This window comes from Dermacentor silvarum, chromosome 1, assembly GCF_013339745.2.
Source record: "Dermacentor silvarum isolate Dsil-2018 chromosome 1, BIME_Dsil_1.4, whole genome shotgun sequence".
NCBI classification, from domain to species: Eukaryota; Metazoa; Arthropoda; class Arachnida; order Ixodida; family Ixodidae; genus Dermacentor; species Dermacentor silvarum.
In genome coordinates this window covers 126,277,967-126,297,756 of record NC_051154.1, presented here as the reverse complement: position 1 = coordinate 126,297,756, position 19,790 = coordinate 126,277,967, and the positions used below count along the sequence as shown (strand labels likewise).

The window sequence follows — 19,790 nt, the reverse complement described above, 5'->3', positions numbered from 1 at the left end:
TTTGTAGGTTTAGAGAAAACCGTGATGCTCATATAGGCTTTCCGAGCAAGAAGAATAAAGCAGCTTAATAGTAACAGGAAAAGATAAACAGAAAGAAAGGAGAGAAAATATTGGATGGAGACCTGAGCCTTGTTTTAATTCATTTGGACTCGTCGGTTACGCTCCATGGCCTTGGCATGATTTATGCAAACTAAAGACGAAGACATGGCGATTTTTTTTTTTTGCGGGCGTGTTCAGTAAACCACTTACCAACTTGCCGGTATTGTAAGTGCGGGGCGAGCACGCAAGCCGTCCTAATAAGACGGGGTTTGCAAATACATTGATAAATATTCGAATAAAATTGAACCAGAAAATAGACTTCGAATACCAAATGCAATACAGATTTTTATTTATTTGTATAAGCAGGAAAGATGCTGAAGCAAATGATAAAAGAGAGATAAATGAGATGCAAATGGCAGGATGGTTAACCGGAAGGTAGATATTCAGTTTGCTACCCTGCACTGGGGAAGGGGTAAGGGGAGACAGAAAGATAAGAAAAAATGCACACACGTAGAAAGAGAGGGAGATGAAACACACACACACGCACAGCAAAGGATAAAAATCTCTAATTCATGTCCTCGTATACACGAAGTGCTCTTTCGTCGTACACTTATCTGTATAAGAGAAACGAGTAAAAGGAAATCATATATTACATTAATGAAGCAAATGAAAATATCTTGACTTATTGCACGTGCTCTCGGCAGAATGCATGCTAAAAAGCAATCGAAAGTATACGTTTTTGTTATCGGCAAAAAGAAACAATGTTTATAACTACAACGATATCGTTCTGTTTAATGATGCAAACATGAGGTCGAACCAGGAACGAAATCATCGCGTGACTCGGGAAAGTAAATGTGGTCGCAGGCCTAGAATGCAGCACCATTAGCTATGCCATCGTCCAGAAAAATCTCTAAGAAGTGCTCATTGTGCTCCCTAACCGTTCAATCGAATAACAGACTGCTGGAATAGCGAAGCATTTGTGGCAACGTTGACTTAAACCGGGCAAGTACGCTCCAATCATTGCTGTACCACCTATACTACGATATGATCAAATATTCGAAGAGCTCGAGTGCTGAATTCTCGAATCGGACACTAGAATTTGAAGCAAATTTATTCAATTCGTGTTAGTTATCGAGCATGTTCCGTGCTCCCGTTGCTGCTGACAAATCGTTTGTCTGCTCTTCGATTATCTTAATAAGTACGCCAGAGCCATCAGCTTCATCACGACCTTCAATTCCAACGTGAGGTGGAACCGGCTGGAATTTCACGTTAAAACCTCCACTCCTGAGGTATTTCATCAGCGCCAGAGATTGTGTCGTAAACTTGTCACGAGGCAGGCCCCGATATAGTCGTTGTAGCACTGACTTTGAGCCCGGGAGCATCACGACATCTTGTACAGAATAAATCCTCAGTATTCGCAGAGCAGCGCCCGCACTTTGAAGAAGAAAAGTCACTTCCCGGTCTGCAGCAGAGGCGTCTTCGATACGCGGACTTTCAAGACGTAGTGTTCCCGAAAAAGCCTGGTGTAAGAAGGAAAAACAGTTCTGCGCCTGCTGATTGGCTTCCACCGAGACGCTGAGTTGATGAACATTTGGCGAAACGACCGTGCTAATAGTGTATTAAGTGCTCAGGTGGAGCAATTGCTGGCCAAGCACACCAGGCTAATCCTACATGTTTCAAGATCACCACCTATCTTAAAAGTACAAACGACACAAACGATGGTCGTTTTGAAAACTATAAGAGCTTAGCAAGCGCTTATTTTGCAAACATGATACATCTACTCGCAACCCATTTTTAATAAATATACAATGAGGGGCAGTGGTGCTGAAATATCAACACTGCTTTCATTTAGGTACCAAGCTGCACAAGTGGCTCTAACTAAACTTTTTCTCATCAATTCTGGAAAGGTGAATAAAAGTGCATACGAAGCATTCAATCCAGCAGCAGTTGTTATGGCTCCTCTGGGCTGTCGATGTGACCCCCCGTCCGTACGCCGAACCAAAAAGTATCACGATGTCATATAAGAGCTCGATTGTAGCAATATAATAAATATAAAATGTTTAGCAAAAGAAGACATGCTTCATTCAGGTAATCATTGCCGTCCTCAATCTAGCTAACACTGTTTGGGATGGTACTTAAGGTTTCTTTTTTTTTTCTCGCTTATTTTTTTTTTCAGCATCAAAAAGCAAACATGAGAACAAATAGGCAGAATAAATAACACGAAATCAGCAGGCCGGAGGCTCCATTTTCTTCCCGCTTCTCTCTCCCCTCCTGCGACACGATTCTCTGCTAATTCCGTCCAAACAATAATGACGCTTTTATATGCCGATTTCGAACTTTCGCGCTCACGTTTTCGGCCTAACGAAATAGTGTGTCTGCGTTACAAAAATGACACGTTTATACTATAGCCCGTAGTATCAAGACTAATACTTGGGCTAGTTGGTTTAAATGCATATTAGAACGGAAGCGCGAACCACATGCGCACACAAGGAAGGACCACGAGTGCCATGTTTCGGAGTCCTTCTCTGTGTGCGTGTGTACTTCGCCCTGCCGTTCTAATAAGCCTTTAGCATCAATTTCGGCATAACAGTACGTATTACAAGTCATCAGTATACGGGGTGATCATATTTAAGTTTACGCGAAATTTTAAAGATCACCTGTGGCAGATAGCGTAATTCTTGTCCTTGAGCTGAACCATTGAGAAAGGCGTACATTACCATCAGGAGAAATCAAAGCACGTATTCAACAAATTCACAACAATTAATTAATTAACTTCTTAATTAATTACTTTACAGCACATATTGCAATTTACGAATTGTAGCCGGTGAGCTTGCAAGACGTATCTACTTGTAATGAATCTCCAGGATGACACCAGTTTTGAGATGTCATTTCCCAAAGTGTGGGGCGAAATAGGTGGGCGTTCAGTTACTTTAGTGCTTGAATGCATAAAAAAGCGCTTTGTTAAAAAAGTAAGTGAACAACAGTGCATTTTTACGGCGAGATTGATGGCGCATATCTCGAAACTGGTGTCATTCTGAAAATTCTTCCAAGTGGATACGCCTTGCAAAATCACCGGTTATAATTCGTAAATTGCAATATGTACCGTAAACTGATTATTTAAGAAGTTAATTTGTATTTTTAAGCTGAATATTTGTTTCGGTATCTCGTAGAAGTAATTTCCGCCTCTGAATAATTCACCTCAAGGACTAGAATTATTTTATCTGTAACAGGCGTTTTCTTTTCTTTTTTTCTTCTTTTTCGAAATCTTGGAGGAGGAACAGGAGGAGGAGGAAAGAAAGAGAAGGCAGGGATGTTAACCAGAAATGCGTCTGGTTTTCGGAAAATCTAAAAATGATCACCCGTACATTGACGGCGCTCATGGCTGTCAGTGCAGTCTTTCTTACTTCGGCAGAATGGTCCCTTCATTTTGTCTAGCACAAACACTCGCCTATTTTCTGGTCATCATCCTCGCAGAAGTTTTCTCTACTCCACGTTTTCATCGGCAGATTACTCATCGCCTCCCACATCCTCATCATGGAGGAATCTTCACGCTTACCTGACAGTCGCCGTACATTTGTAAAAGCGGTATAGCTTGTCCGAACAAACATATAATGGCCTTCGGTAAGTTTGAGCGCGGCTCGCGGGGTGAAGGTTCTGGGCTCGGGGTACCGTCACCAAACTACGGTGCAATAATATCCACAGGAGTTACCAGCACCCTTTCAATAGAGCCCAAACAGGCTTACAACCTCCCCAACAGCAGCGTGGTGGCAGAGTAGATGAATATCACGAACTGAAAAAAAAAGTCGCACGCCAGCGCTGCACACGCAGCACAGTCAGCGTAAGCTCAAGAGTAGCTCTAATTTCGGCACCACGCACAACAAGGTCTTCGCGGCAAAATCTCTTCGCCTCGTTTTGACGAGAGCGATCTCAACTGTCCGCCCGGCGTCCATGACGAGCTGCGGTTTGTAATGCTCTCTGCACAGCAGTGCGCTGAGCCCGATCAAGCCTGGCTGTAGCCACGCACGTAGCTCTACAATTCGCTTCTTCATCTGCGATTTGTACCTTGCGAGGAGACGCCATAACGTGTACCGAAGAGGTATCCAGAATACATGGCACACATCTCACATCCCTTGACCTGTGGCATGGTACGTTGTTGTTGTTGTTGAAGATGATATTCATGATTGTTTATTGGAATCTTCAAAACGGGCTGCTGACAAATAGTCACCTAGCCTACTTGAGTGAACCAGGTCCAGTTACATACAGCATGCAATTTCTATACGCAACTTACATGTCGAGCACGCTGCGTTTGCCGGCACCTTAACTAGATGGCGCCACCATACTGGCGGAGCCTCGGGCAGCTCGGGATCGCGTTGATTGCACGCCTCGTTTGAATAGCATCTCGTCGTCTGCGCCGGCGCACGCTGCGTTTGCAGGAGCCTTACCTAGATGGCCACACCGTACTGGCGGAGGCTCGCGTCGTCTACGCCTGCGCGCCTGCCTAATGCGCGTTTATAGGGCATTTTTCCGCTGCCTGATAGCAAGTGCTTGCGTGGCTCACTGGTAAAGTATCCGACTCCCGCGCAGTGGGCTTTTCACATTTCGGGTGATAGCGGTTATGGTCACCAGCGGCGGCGGCGGAGGACACCATCGCGAACCGAAACGGCTTTGGAATGAGCCCATAACAGCTTACACTGTAAAATTGGTGGCGAATATCACGCACATGGCATCAGATATTCCAACGGATGCGCGCACCAAGACCCGTGATATTGTTCGGTTTATAGCCAGTTTTTGAATCGGACGCATATGGGTTCAATATTGGCTAATCTATTTCGGTTTATTATTTCCTTGCTTATTTTTTTACTGACTTACCTACTGCGATATTTATGTCGCCATGGTAGCCCTTTTGCTTATTGACCCTTTTCACGCAACAGTTTGCTCTATAGGAACAAGATGGCGCTTTCGGCGGCACGCCATACGTTGCCTCAGTGAATGCGCACGAATACGAAACCATTACTGCGTGTGCCCTGCTACTGTGCGATCAGCTGTCGGAAATACAACTGGGTGTACGCTAATGAACTGTGCCCAATTCATCCTGCAAAATGTGTAACGATAAAGGGAAGACGTGTGCGGTCATTAGCTGCAAAAATAGTGATTCGCATATAAAGAATTCGAATATAAGGGATATATAAGGAACGGAATCAACCTGTGTCGCCGCTGCTACATAAGGACTGCCTCTGTTGTCGGCCCTTCGCGATGCACGGCTTTCCTCGTGGATAAAAAAAGATAATTCGTGCGCTGTATAGCTAACCTCCAAAGAAAGGATTTCAACTCCGTCCGGAACGTGAGTACCGCTAGTTACAAAAGGAAGTAGTAATGCCATTTACTGGCATAGTGAGTTTCTCGCACGTTATCTACACACATCCACCTCTACTCGCACGCAAACTTACGCCCGACCTATCACCAACGTATCCATAATAAGTGAATGGGCGCTCACTTGAATCAACGTGCCGAAGCTTAAGTGACGGTGAACACACCGACAAGACACGAATGTTGGAAGCTGAATGTTTTGTGACGGTCCACAGAGTAAGCGAGGGATTAGCGATAATACGTCTTTGCTACAAGCTACCACAAAGTACAGAACATTTGCATTCCCAGCTTTGTGCGCAGCAAGAACAAATCTATCGCACCAGAGCACACCCGGGAGCGATTAGGGTGGAAATAAACAATCAGAAAGTGGCCGCACCGAGGAACCGATGAAGTTTACTGAGTCAGAAACACAAGTGGTTGCTTCAAAATGTTTGCCAAATAAAAAAAGAAAAGCACATTGATCCTGATTTACTTCATAAGCGGAAAGTTTGGACAGCTTGGAATACATTTCTAGGCCCGCTTTTAGTACAAGTACCGTATAGGCGGCTCGCGCCGTTTGCACAAGGCGTAATGAGCTCTGAAAGCACGTAAGTAGTACATGTCCTCTAAAGCTGCGGCCGAAGTTTTGTGTCGTTCACACAGTCACCGTCTGCAATATCCGTCGAAAAGGAGGTCTGCTGCGCCGCACCGACGTCACGCGCTTGCATTGCAAACATGGCGGCAACGGAGGCAGCTGAGTCAAGCAATGGACGCGTCACCGCGTGATCAAACATGGCAGCGCCAACAGGAGCGCCGGGAAAAGGATCAATAAGCAAATGTAAATATTTCCATTGCACGGCAGTGTTTCTCGAACAAAGGGGAGTGGGAGTTAATCAAGCGGGCTTCTCCTGATATAGCCTATTACTGAGGAGAGGCTAAATTCGACGAGAGATTTTTAACGTGTTACGCAGGCATGCAAGCATGAATGGGTAGCCTTTGAGGGGTTTTTAGGAGGTGGCGTGTACAAGTATGGTGTGAACACTGCTGCTTGCAGGGAAAATAATGAAAGCCTGAGTATGCCACCTGGGTGCACCGGCAGGCGCCGCGTTAAGTCACTTGCTTGGGAATGAAACAAAGTAATAAATATACAACCAAAGCTACTAGCTGAGCTGCTGTGGGTGTTTCATTTCAACAGAAGAGTAACACTGATGAAAGCGGGGATAAAGACCAAAGGGCATGAAAGCCGAAGACTGATTGCAGCGAAACAAGGAGCTGTGTGAGACGTTGGCAACACCGCTGTCAAATTTATTTGCGTCATTTTCAGGCTCAGCGTGCCTGGTGTATCGGTGAGATACAAATATTTGCTGATCTGCAAGCGAAATATACTGCTTTATCCAAGCCCAGTTTTGTTTAGCAACTCTTTTAACACGTTCCGAAATTCATAGCATTTGTAATACAGTTCAAACCGGTGTGTGACATATGCATGACGCAGATACATCTTTGTAGGCTAAAACACGCGCGACATTTCTAAATGCGACAAACATTAAACATTGTGAATATTTCGACCATATAGTTATTAAATATTACATATAGTAGATATAGTGCCCTTTTGCATTGGTATAGCTGAGCTATAAGGAGAGGGGAACATAAGCTTTGCGCCAAATTACAGTGACTGATTAGCTAATTTGCAAAGATTACGAGAGAGAGAAATAACTTTATTTTGTCCAAAATGTAGTTAGAGAAGGGGGTAATGACTAGAAGCCTCCCCCCTTTAGACGGCGGCCGGCAGCCTCTGGGCCGCGGTGGCGTCTTCAGCCATGTGGACTAGTCTTGCTTGAACATCCGGGTCCGAGCTGAGCAGCACGGTCTCCCACTGCTCCTCATCTCTTATTATTAATGTTGACGACTCGCAGGCAAACAGTAACCAAAGGCTTGCAATTGATAGGATAGTGCGGAAGCGCAAAGAGAAGAGAGGTTCAGAGACGGCCCTCATCAAGGAGCTGACTAATCGATATCTTCCGATGGGCCCATCGGGTCATCGGGACTATCGCAGCTACCGGGGGAAGAGGTGGGGGAGCTGGACGGCCCCTTCACAGAGGCTGAGATCAGGAAGGTATTAGTAACCTTAAGGGCCGCTCGGCCTCGGGGCCGGATGGTATTTGCAACCGCCTTCTTCGCAACCTGGATGATAAGTCCATCACGAAGTTGACGGAAGAAATGAACAGGATATGGGAATCGGGCGCGGTTCCTGAGTCCTGAAAGACTGCTTCGGTGGTCCTCATTCCTAAGCCAGGGAAACCTCTAGCCCCGGAAAACTTGCGCCCGATCTCGCTCACCTCTTGCGCGGGTAAGGTTGCAGAACACGCTATTCACAATAGGATTTCAAATTATATTGAGGGCCGGGAACTATTTTCCCACAATATGGTAGTCTTCAGACCCGCACTCGCCACACAAGATGTGATGCTTCTCATAAAACGCCAAATCATCGACCGCAGGACTAGGTACATTAGGGGAATACTACTAGTACAGAGAAGCTTATGCAGCTGGGCATGCATAATACCGCCTCGGAGGCGATAGAGGCCCAAAGAACACCACAAATTGTCAGGCTATCTACATCCAAAGCCAGCAGACGTTTACTAGAGGAAGTCAACTTAGCTCCAAGCTTAATTAACGACCATCAGGAATCACTCTCGGAAACAATACGGCCGTTATTCACTGTAAGTCCTTTTCCTAGGAATGTTCACCCACAATATAACACTGGGCGACGCAAGGCTTGCGCTCGGGCTATTCTAAAGACAGCCGCAGATAGCCCAAGCTTGGCAGCATTCGTAGATGCAGCCCAATATGGGCAGACCAGCGACTTTGTTTCGGCAGTAGTTGATACGAACGGTACACTTATCAACGCGGATTCTGTCCGTCAAATCTCCATCAATGTAGCAGAACAGATAGCCATAGCTTTGGCAATGAGGGACCCTGCACGTCCCGATATATGCACAGACTCTCGTGCGGCCATACGTGCCTTTGCATCGGATTGCCATAGCTTTGGCAATGAGGGACCCTGCGCGTCCCGATATATGCACAGACTCTCGTGCGGCCATACGTGCCTTTGCATCGGATTCGGTCTCTCGAGAGGCTGCGGCCATCCTCAGAAATAGGGTGGTTACTGGTTTTCACACCATTACGTGGTTTCCGGCCCACATGGGTCCGAATGTTCTTATAAATCTCCCAAACCCCAATGAGCCTGCTCATAACCATGCGCGAGATCTTACCCGCCGCGGTGGTATGGAAGGTTTTGGGGGGCCGGACGAAATTAAGCACAGCGGCCCATTACTTACTTTCCACGAAATAGTTTCTCACTACCAGTTAGAGCGGAGGAGTTTTCCACTACCGCATCCTAAGCTTCACAGGTCTCAATCGTCGACTTTTAGAATGCTCCAAACGGGGCCCTTTCCTTCGAGGGACTTTCTAAGTCGCATCGCCACAAATATAGAACCACACTGTACAGATTGTGGTGTGCATTTCGGTACATTGGCTCACATGCTCTGGCAATGCCCTGCGTTACGTAACGCACCGTTAAACAAAGAAGCGGACTGGGACGATGCCCTTAAAAGCCTCGTACTCTCAGTTCAACTCCAGGCTGTCCAGAGGGCCTGCGAAAGGGCGGATGATGATGATGATGATGATGATGATGATGATGATGATGATGATGATTTATTGGCATCCCCTTTGAAACGGGGCGGCGACAAATAGTCACCTGGCCTGCTTGATTTAATCAGGTATACTATACATGTTCTTTATCTCGCATTATTCATTATTCTCTATACTCTCATTATATATTCATCATTCTCATCATTATATTCATTATTCATTATACTCTCATTATTCTTTTTCTTTTTCACAAATTTACCTTGTACCGCTACCTATTATTTTAAGAGATCAGGTCGTATTCATCTTTTCCCTGCTGTTTTTCCACCAGTACTCTAATCGTCTCTTGCTTATCTCGACGGCTGATCTGTTGATGTTTCCTTCCACTTTAAACCCAAGCGCTTCTGGGAGGTGCACGTTACCTAAGGCTCTCGCTGGGTGGATCCCGTCGCATTCCATTAGGATGTGCTGAGTGGTCTCTGGATCTTTACTGCAGCATACACATGTCTCATCTAGTTCCAAATATTTGCTCCGGTATGTTTTGGTCCTTAGACAACCGGCTCGAGCCTCAAATAGCAAGGCACTGCCCTTTGTGTTGTCGTACAGATTTTCCCTTCTAATGTCTATCTTCTCATTCTTGTAAATCTCCATTGTCCTTTTGGTTTCCATTCTTTGCATCCAATTCAGGGTATCTATTTCTCTGTCTTTCTGTTGTCTATTTACAGTTTCGATTATCCTGTACTTGGTTGCCAACTTCCCTGACTTCTTCCCCCATTCTGTGTCCACGCTTTTCATGTAGAGATACTTGTGCACTTTAGCCGCCCATTTATTTTCATCCATGTTCCTGAGCCTTTCTTCAAAACTAATTTTGCTCTGTGCTTCTCTGACATCAAAAGAGGCCCAACCCATGTCACCCTGCAGTGCCTCATTTGTGGTATTACCATGGGCTCCCAAAGCCAACCGGCCTACTGATCTTTGGTTAACTTTCAAACCCGACAAGATATCCGATTTTAAGCATAGAATGGCATTTGCGAATGTTAGCGCTGGCACCATTACACCTTTCCAGATTCCACGCACTACCTCATACTTATTGTGGCCCCACAGTGCTCTGTGTTTTGTTATTGCGGCATTCCGCTTCCCCTTTATTTTCAGATTATCTTGGTGGTTGCTTGAGTAATTCTTTCCTTCGTTTATGTGTACGCCGAGGTACTTATATTGCTTCACTATGGTTATTACTTGCTGTTGAATTGACAGCACGAGGTTACTCGTCTCTTCATGTCTCTTCATTAAAGATCATAATTCCTGATTTCTCTGTGCTAAACTTAAGACCTAGATTTGTAGCTTCATTCCCACAGATATTCGCAAGTATCTGTAAATCTTTTATATTGTCCGCTAGTAGCACAATGTCGTCTGCGTACATCAGTCCACTGACCTTCTGTTGAACCATTTGTCCATTACGCATGTAGGATAAATCAAGTCGTATTTCTATACCCTTGACGTAAAGCGTGAACAACAATGGTGACAGAGGGCATCCTTGCTTCAATCCTTGGTGAATCCCCGCCATTTCATTTCCTTTTCGACCTTCCCATACCACTTGTACTTGGTTGTCTCTATATATCTCCCTCAGCAGCTCCATGAAATCGTCATCTATGCCTTCGTATTGAAGAATATCCCACAACAATTCCCTGTCTACGTTGTCATAAGCTCCTTTAATATCTAGAAATGCTATCCATAAAGGTCTTTTCTTAGCTACTGAAATATCTATGCACTGAGTTAGTACAAACATATTATCCTCTAAGCGTCTGCCTGGCCTGAACCCATTCTGTAGTTCCCCCAATACATCGTTTTTCTCCACCCACTTCGACAGTTCTAATATTATGGCTTGCATTGCCATTCTATATATCACCGACGTTACTGTAACTGGCCTGTACGAGCTCGTCTTATCCTTATCTCCTTTGTCTTTGTAGATGAGATTCATCTTGCTTTCGCACCATCCAACGGAAATTTTCTTTGTTCTAATCACTTGCTCTATGTCATTAGTCAGCAGTGCCTTGCTTTTTGGACCGAGGTTTTTGATTAGCTGTATTGGGATTTCATCGGGTCCTGCTGCCGTGTTGTTAGGGACATTTTCTGCTGCCTTTTTCCAATAAAAGCTTTCTATGCTAAATTTTGATCTATCTGGCCTCTCTGCTGTTGCTGGATCTGTTGTCTGAACTACGCTTTTTCTCGGGCCGAAGTTATCCTTAATAACGTCTGTGATGTACCACAGCGCATCGTCTCCTTCGTAGATGTTATCGTCTTCATCACTTATAGCCGTTTGCGAGTTTTTAGTTGGAGCTCCGAGTGCATTTATGTGGTTCCAGAATCTTTTTGGGGCGCCTTTGTCTCTTTTGTGAATGTTATGCACCCAACGTTCACTTTCACGGTCTTCAGGATCACGGTCTTCCTGCCCCTACGGGGACGCGGCCAGCGACTACTACGGACTTCCCACAGGGCGTCCCCACGTAGTTCCTCAGGACCAAATAAAGTTCATGTCTGTCTGTCTTGTCGTGTTTCTGACCTGTTATTGTTATTATATTGTTTCTTTGGGCATGCCCTGTCTGCTCTGTTGTTACAATGCTTACATATGTCTGTGTATACGCCTGGGTGATAGTGACTGAAAGCAGTGGGGTTGGGGAATGTGTTGGTTTGTATTAGCCGCCAAGCCACCAATTGCCACTTGTTTAACGAGCAATGTGGCTCGCCTGTAATGATCTATGATGTCCCTACAGGATTGAGAACGATCTTTTTTAAATACTGGGTACTAATACTTCTGTTTATATGGCACGCGTAAACCATGTAATTCTCTCTAATTTATTTGGCAAGATTATTCCAGTGGAATGACCCTGCAAGGTACGCAAGGTTTAACATTTCAATGACACTGCGGGGCGTGATTGGCGATTTGTCAGGCCACATAATAGAACTTTCATTGCTCCAGAAACCCATTGATTGAGAGGCACAGTGCTCCCCACTCTGGTCTGCCTCTGAGTTTCTGGCCTATAAAGGATTCCCGCCACAGGGTCTGTCGTCAATTATTGACACTCGTGGAGCTGGCTCCGGAAGGGTTGACAAAAACCAAGCCGGTAAAATGTTACACTTCCTTTCACTTGATTCCATTGCTGTCTTAGCATCCACCACTCAGCACCGGCCAATGCTGGTGGTAAAGTATGCGGAGCACAGCTCGTACCACTCACGAAGTGCGAAAAAAGGAAAAGAATTGAAATAGAAGCATTACTATATCCCGACCCTGTAAGCCGAAGTGCGACATTTTAATGGACACTGACTAATACGAATTACGAGAGCGATTGTTTTTTGAATCGAGGGCTTTTGGACCAAGTACATTTGACAAAAAAAGATTATATGTTTCAGCATAGCGGAGGAACAAAATCACAGCGCGGAAAAAAAAAGAGCTCTCACACAGAGAAGGGAGACGAACACAAGCGCTACTTACAATTTTTTTTCTGCCCCAATAAACTTTTTAAGCCGTGCCTTCGCATTTGCTGTGAAAGTAGACGAAGTTGCTGCACAAGGCATGAGAAGCCCTTCGTCAACTCTTCCATAGATGTGGTTTATGCCATACCTATATCTTGTTGTAGAATGTATATCGGCCAGACCAAACGTTGGTAGAACGACCACTTACGGGAGAACAAGCGCAAGAAGTAAGCAAAAAAATGTTGCATCATTGCGATAGCAAATTATTGGACAGCTATAAGATCTAAGGATAGTAATTTTATCGGCCGTATAGACTTGTAAACCTGATGTCATGCGTGTACAGGCAAACATGAACATATCCCATTCGATGACAGCGGACGCTCGCTTTCAAAACGCTGGCGCGAGGAAGAGCTGCAGTACTAGCGAGCGAAGTGGCCTTCGTGCTGCCTCTCGTTTCAAAGCACACTAAGCGGCGAGAACACAGCGCACTCGAAGCCATCAGCCCTCGGCGCGTCTAGACTCCGTAACCACCGCAGATTGTTTTCAACAAGTCCAGTGCAAGTAGTCCTTCTTAAGTTACAGCGTGTTTGGCATTTATAAACGCACAGTCGTTATCAAAAATTTACGGTGTGCGGGATCTCTGAAAAAGCTCAATCGGCTTGCAGTTTTGTGCCTGCAGCTAGTTAAACACCATTCTGGTTACATATACTACCGCAGGTTGCAAATGTTAATTTCATACTTTGTAGCGTAAGTTCCACGTCCCACAAAATTTTGGCATCGTTATCGCGTCCGCTTCAGCGCTTATACGGTGATCAAGTGTTTTTTGTAGCAACACGTGTCATAGGTACTTCGCAGCTCCATTTAAGGTGTCTGCGCTGTCATAAACCTGTTTTTCCAGACCCCCACTCACTGCATTCTCTGTTTTGCATACAACAAACAATGCAGATTCCACGCACAGTGGGAATCAACGCTATGCGGAGAATTTTGTGTGTAGCTGGTTATCTAGCCTCGTTTCCGGTTGCACAGTATTACTAGATGTCGCTATCTCTCCGTGTAAGTTTTGTGTCCATATCCAAATTCCCTCTAGTGAGTGCGGTTCAGTATATAACGCCCCAATGAAAGGCACCAAAGTGGATAATGTTTTTTTTAGGCACTCAGGCGGCCCCTAACATAGATAAGCAGCACAAGTATATGAAAACAATCAGCACTACCATAGGTCAGCAGGCTGCTTTCTCTCCCACTACCAGGACATGATCAGCGCTACCTTCAAAAATTCAAATCAAGCAACATAAATATGTAGAAGGACATGGCCGGACTATAATTTCAGGATCTATGATCTATTTCATACTGATGAGCTTATTGAGTGCAACATTCTACTTACTATAAATAAAAATATACAAAGCTTTATTCATCCATTAGATTATCTCTCGACACCGCAAAAACCATACACATTTTGCACAAAATGCGGGCCGCTAAATTTGCAGTGTGAATCTCGCCACGCGGATAAAAACGCATGTAATCCCCTCCTGGAATGCCCTCATCATAACACTACAGGCAAACCTGCACTCTGACAGCTTCGAAAAAATTATCTGAGGAACAGTGGCATTCCTCCGTTCTGGTAATTGCACGCGAGAGAGAGAGAGAGAGAGATGAGTGTGTGTGTGTGTGTGTGTGTGTGTGTGTGTGTGTGTGTGTGTGTGTGTGTGTGTGTGTGTGTGTGTGTGTGTGTGTGTGTGTGTGTGTGTGTGTGTGTGTGTGTGTGTGTGTGTGTGTGTGTGTGTGTGTGTGTGTGTGTTGTGTGTGTGTGTGTGTTGTGTGTTATGTGTGTTGTGTGTGTGTGTGTGTGTGTGTTATGTGTTTGCACACCATATGTCAATGCGTTTGTATTTATTACCAACTTTTCGTTTAAGCTCATGTTAAGGCGAGTTATCGCACAAAAACTAGGACAAAATAACGCACATATGACGCAACAAACGAGCGCACATCGCATTCCTGGTTGATTAAAGAGTTTGGTTGCAATGCTGTTGTGTTGCTTTCGCTCATAATTTATGTTGTGTGCGCTAACTGCCACACATACTTTTAATGCGTGAGCATTCTTAAGATACTTCACGCACTTTATATATATATATATATATATTTAGATATATATCTATATATCTATGTTTGTAAGTTTGTATCTAATCATGCATTTCCCACCTACCTGGGTCACTTAGTAGTTCGTAGTGGAGCACTGCACGGGCCGATTTTTTCAGCCCGAGCCCGGCCCGGGCCCGTTTTTACGTTGGGCGGCCCGCCCGAGCCCGATCAAAACTTTTATGGTGAGACCCGGGCCCGGCCCGGGCCCGGAAATAATCTACGTTACCCGCCCGGCCCGGCCCGCCGCCCTTTTACCTTAGGCCCGAGCCCGGCCCGAGCCCGGCTCGAAACTGGCCCGAACCCGGCCCGAGACCGAAAAATACATGTTTTTCAGAGTTTAGAGGCCCGAGAATAACTCGCTGCACGTTCCATGCACACCACCAGAAAGCCCGAGCCCGGCCCGGGCCCGCGTCAAAAAACCCGAGCCCGGCCCGGGCCCGGGTCAAAAAGCACACGCCGTGCCCGAGCCCGGCCCGAGCCCGTGAAAAAACTGCTCTACCCGGCCCGGCCCGGCCCACGGGCCGGGCCGGGCCCGGGCTTTCGGGTAAGCCCGAGCCCGTGCAGTGCTCTAGTTCGTAGTCAAATGGGTAGCACATCAGGCTGTTGTGCTGAGGTAGCAGGGTTCGAAACCAACAGTTAGACCAACTTGGGTCACTGAGTATGTGCCAATGTGTACGGACGTGCCGCTCTTCAACAAACCACTTTCACGTCGCTGTAGACGCGGGACTGGGTAGGTACCGCTGTTGGAAAAAACTCTTTGACGCCGAATTGGTGCACTGGGTATATGTGCCATTCATGCTGTGTTGGTCTTCAATTAACCTCTTTGATGCCAACTTGGGTCACTCAGTGTGTGCCAGTACATCTGTGGCGCTCTTCAATGAACGTATTTGACGCCAAGTTGGGTAACTAGGTATGTGCCACTCTACAATGACAAAAACATTCCTTACATTTCTCCGATGCTGAGCGGAATCGAAACCACGTAAGATGCAGGACTGTGTAGGTACCACTGTTCGAAGAAACACTCCGACACCGACTTAGAGCACTGGATATTTGCCATTCGGCCTGTGCTGGTCTTCGATTTGATGCAAACTTGGCTAACTAAGTATGGGCCAGTAGGTGTGTGCCACCGCTCTTCAATGAACGTTTTTTGACGCCAACTTGGGCAACTAGGTATCTGCTACTGGGAATGTGCCGCTATAGAATGACGAAACAGATACCTTACATTTCTCCGATGCTGAACGGAATTGAACTGACGTCACAAGGGTTCATCAAGGTCAGCAACTCGACCCGTTAGCAGGCTGCGCCACAAATACAGTGGGTGTGGGCCACTTTTCAATGAACGTCTTTTACGCCAACACTTTACCGGGCTGCGCCACGAATGTACTAGGTTTATTCCGCTCCTCAGTGAACCTCTCGCCAAATTGGGTCACTGAGTATGTGCCGCTGGGTGTGCGGCAAGACAGGGAAGAAGTCTCAGCGTTCGCACGCACCCGCACGTCATTCATTTCGGAGGCCACGCGCAGGCTTTGCGGCGGCGGCGCTAGAGGGCGCGGATAGTTCTGAGGGAAGAGCGAAAGAGAAGTCCCGCTGCAGTACATGCCTCATACATGTAACTCGTATCGACGGTGGCATTATTTTGTGTTGCTCTATTGATTCAGTACTGACGCATTACCGTCGACAGTCATCGTGAGATGGCTTCTGCCACAATTCTTTTTTTTCTTCTCAAGTTATGCGCATAAGCGTACGAAATTGTACAGCACTACATGATGACGAGATCAGGAGCACTTGGCGCCGTGTGCGTGCGTAAACGTCTTCGTTTTATCATGTCCATAAACAGAAAATACCATTCCAATAGCCGCATATTATGATATGACCAGAATAAACGTCGCGTGTTATTTACTAAAGACGTACTTTAACTGCCGCTTTAGAACTACGCCGACAGTTTAATCAACATAACGGCATGCCGTTAAGGCGAGCAATCTTGAGGCGTTTGAAGCAGCGATTGCGCCACATTAAATGGCATCATGGAAACACCCGCACGCTTAACGTATTACGGCACAAAAACGGTAACTCAAGCTCTTGCGTCAACCTCAAGCAAAGGTCCAACCTTATTTAAGCCTTCGTACGTATTATGTAGCTGTAATGTTTTCTTTAAAAACGCACATAACATTAGACTTGCAGAATTTACGCAAGGCAATTTACTGTCAGTTTGTTACGTTCTTCCATTCTTAGATAACCCACTACCATTACGTGTTATCAACCACCAACGTTTTACTTGAAGGAGCAGGCTGCATGCACATGTCCTCTTATTTTGTTGATAATAACCTCTGTCGCATGAAAAGCTTCCATTATAGTAACGCTGACTTATGACCATAGTAATACTTTCTGCGAAGCGTACATTTACTATAGCAAGAAGGTGACCCCCGGCGTTTAATTGCGAACGTTTCGGAACAAGACACATAAGATGCTGTTGTAATAGCGTCTTAAATAGCCGGAACGGGCCATAATTTTTTTCCGGAGTTGTCTCGAGGATGACAAATCAATTTTCTTTCGCAGATTACTAAGTATGCTAAAACAGCATAGGCAGGTTGAAGAAACGGGTAGGTATGTCTTTTGTTCCCGACTTGTTTTGTTTTGGAGAAAAAATGGCGTCCCATTTTGATCAAGCTTTCAGCTTACAGGAAAAAGCGATTTCAGTTTCACATTTTTCCCCCTTACTAAACTGCAGAGCACTCGAAAATGATCTTCAGTTCTTGTCTTGCATTATCATGTAACTGCGTGCGCTCGTGTATGCTGTTGCAAGCTTCATGCACATTCATTTTGCTGACCGCACTCGCCCGAGGAATATGCATGGCTTGTTCAGTTATTGTCCTAGGGAGTAGACTGCTGTGCCTTTTTTCCTGAATCCTTTATTCACGGCACCTCCTGTAGCTTCGTTCACACAAAGTTTTTTTTCAGAAGCGAAGTAAATCAGCCGCTTATAACAGACCAAATTTGTTCTGCCCTACGGTATTTGAAGTCTAACGAGTATCCCGCGGTAATTAATTATCGGGAGACAACTTGCCAATTCGCTTCCTTTATGAAGGACACTTTTGAAATGCTTATTATTTGGTAATTTTCTTTTTTTTCCTAACAGTTACGTGCTTCCAAGAATATCTTTTTCGAAACGAATTGGAGGTGATTCCGAAAAATGACAAGTGAACTGTAAAAGCAGTCTGCAGTCTAAGAATCAAGCCAGTGTTGGCAGCTCCTCCCACAAGAATTACTTCATTTTAATTCGTTCTCACATTTTCCGATAGTAGTAGAGCTATGCTTACTCTTCTTGGGCCACAAGCACAGAGTGAACGTATACTCTACCGCGAAACACGCCAGTTCGCGAAAATGGAGCTAAATATACAACAGGCGATTACTCCCAGAAAATAGGTGTCATTAGCACGCTCCCTCTTTCTGGTGAGTGGGACTGCAAAATTTGCTGTTTTTTTTTTGTCATTATTCTTTCTTTAACGTGTTATTGTGAAACACGGGCATCGTTTGCAGAAAAACGAGATCGACTTTCGCTTTTCAAAATGAAGATTAAAAGATTTCTTTTAAACAAGAAGCTTTATTAATCGCCAAATACTCGAATTTTGCCACCACGAATACAATCGCGAGTAAAATGCTGGCTCGTACGTAAGAAACTTAAGTATGCTAATTAGATATGTATATTCTGTCAGCGACCAGTTATGGTCAGGTTAAAGCAGAATAACCGTTTCTCACCCAATTTTTTCTGAAAAATATATAGAAATTTTCAACCTAAGTGCACTAAATGTTTAAACGATGAATCTTAACTTTAAAAATATATATATTACAGATATTGCTTATCTCCTATTAAACCGCAAAAGAAAGAACAAAAGTTGTGAGGAAACACAGCTTCACCACGACAGATATTTTAATTTGTTGTCTGAACACATAGTAATAACAAGAATTCAAAGCCATCAATAAAAACAACCGAGCGGCCGCACACTAAGAGGTGCAATTCGAAAGAATCGATGAGCGTAGGTCCCGCACGCAAAGCATGAAAAGACCCGAGGGCCTGTGACGCCAACGAGAAGGACTTGTATTTGCAACAGTGGTAGAAACAGCTTTGACATTCACCCGCTCCGGTTTCACGCGTAAAATCCTTGGGTAAAGGCGATCTTGTAACACGTCAGAATGCTAACTGAAGAGCATTAGGCTAGACTTTTTTTTTCCGAAAGGAAGGTGGTCGTCTGCAAGACTAATGACAGTTTTGTAACGGCGCAGCGTCAGCCATACAACGCTTGCGGTGTCTTATTTAAATGAACCTGCATAGCATTTAGACGCTTGTGTTCGAAAACTGACATATTGCACACATATCGCTCTTCTAATCCAATCCATAATGCTTCTTCGCCGCTTACCAGCGCTTCCTTACAAGAAACGCGTACGGTGTATAAGTGAAATGCACTCCTCCTCCTCGTCGCGGCTGCTCATGAGCTATAAAATACGTGCCTCAACCCCACCGCACTGCTTTCAAAGATTTACATTAAAGGAATGGCAGCGTTTGAGCAGAGAACGACGCAGCCTTCTTTGTAACCGAAAAATGCGCACGCCGTGAATGGCAGCACCCGGACTCACGCTGGACCCTGAGGAAGACCCTGTTGGACTCGGAGGCACCCTCGGAGTTGGCGGCCACGCACGAGTAGTGGCCCGTGTTCGAACTCTGGACGCCCCGCAGTGCCAGCGACTGGTTGCTCACGATGAAGTTTGAGATGCGCGAGGCGAGCTCGTGGCCCTCGAATCGCCACGAGACTTCGATGAGCCGCGGGTTGGCGTCCACCTCGCACTCGAAGTAGACGTCGGTGCCCTGCACGATGCTGGACCGGTTCACACGGTTGCCCCAGGCCAAGCTCACCCGGGGCTTGTCTGCGGGCACGCCATGAAAGAGAAAAGAGGCCGGAGAAAGAACAAATAATTGGCGATGGTATTTCGGCGGTACATGACACTGACCATCAGTGACAAAGATTAGGGAGAATGCAAAATGCTGGATGCTTCCGTAGGAGAGCTTGATGCTGGCGCTCACGTCAGACGCACACGCTTTATATTCCTGTATGCATACCTCCGTTTTTGCCTGTAGCCGCGCGTACTGTCGGCAGATC

At 45.6% G+C, this 19,790-nt stretch overlaps 1 protein-coding gene across 1 annotated transcript in view; it reads right to left on the bottom strand.

Moving 5' to 3' along the window:
* Nucleotides 1-19,790, bottom strand: part of LOC119457370 (hemicentin-1-like) — a 268,953-nt gene that overhangs the window by 6,774 nt on the left and 242,389 nt on the right. Inside the window, exon 6 of the mRNA XM_049668104.1 lies at nucleotides 19,270-19,557. Within this exon, the coding sequence (XP_049524061.1) occupies nucleotides 19,270-19,557 (288 nt within the window). The remainder of the gene's footprint in view (nucleotides 1-19,269; nucleotides 19,558-19,790) is intronic.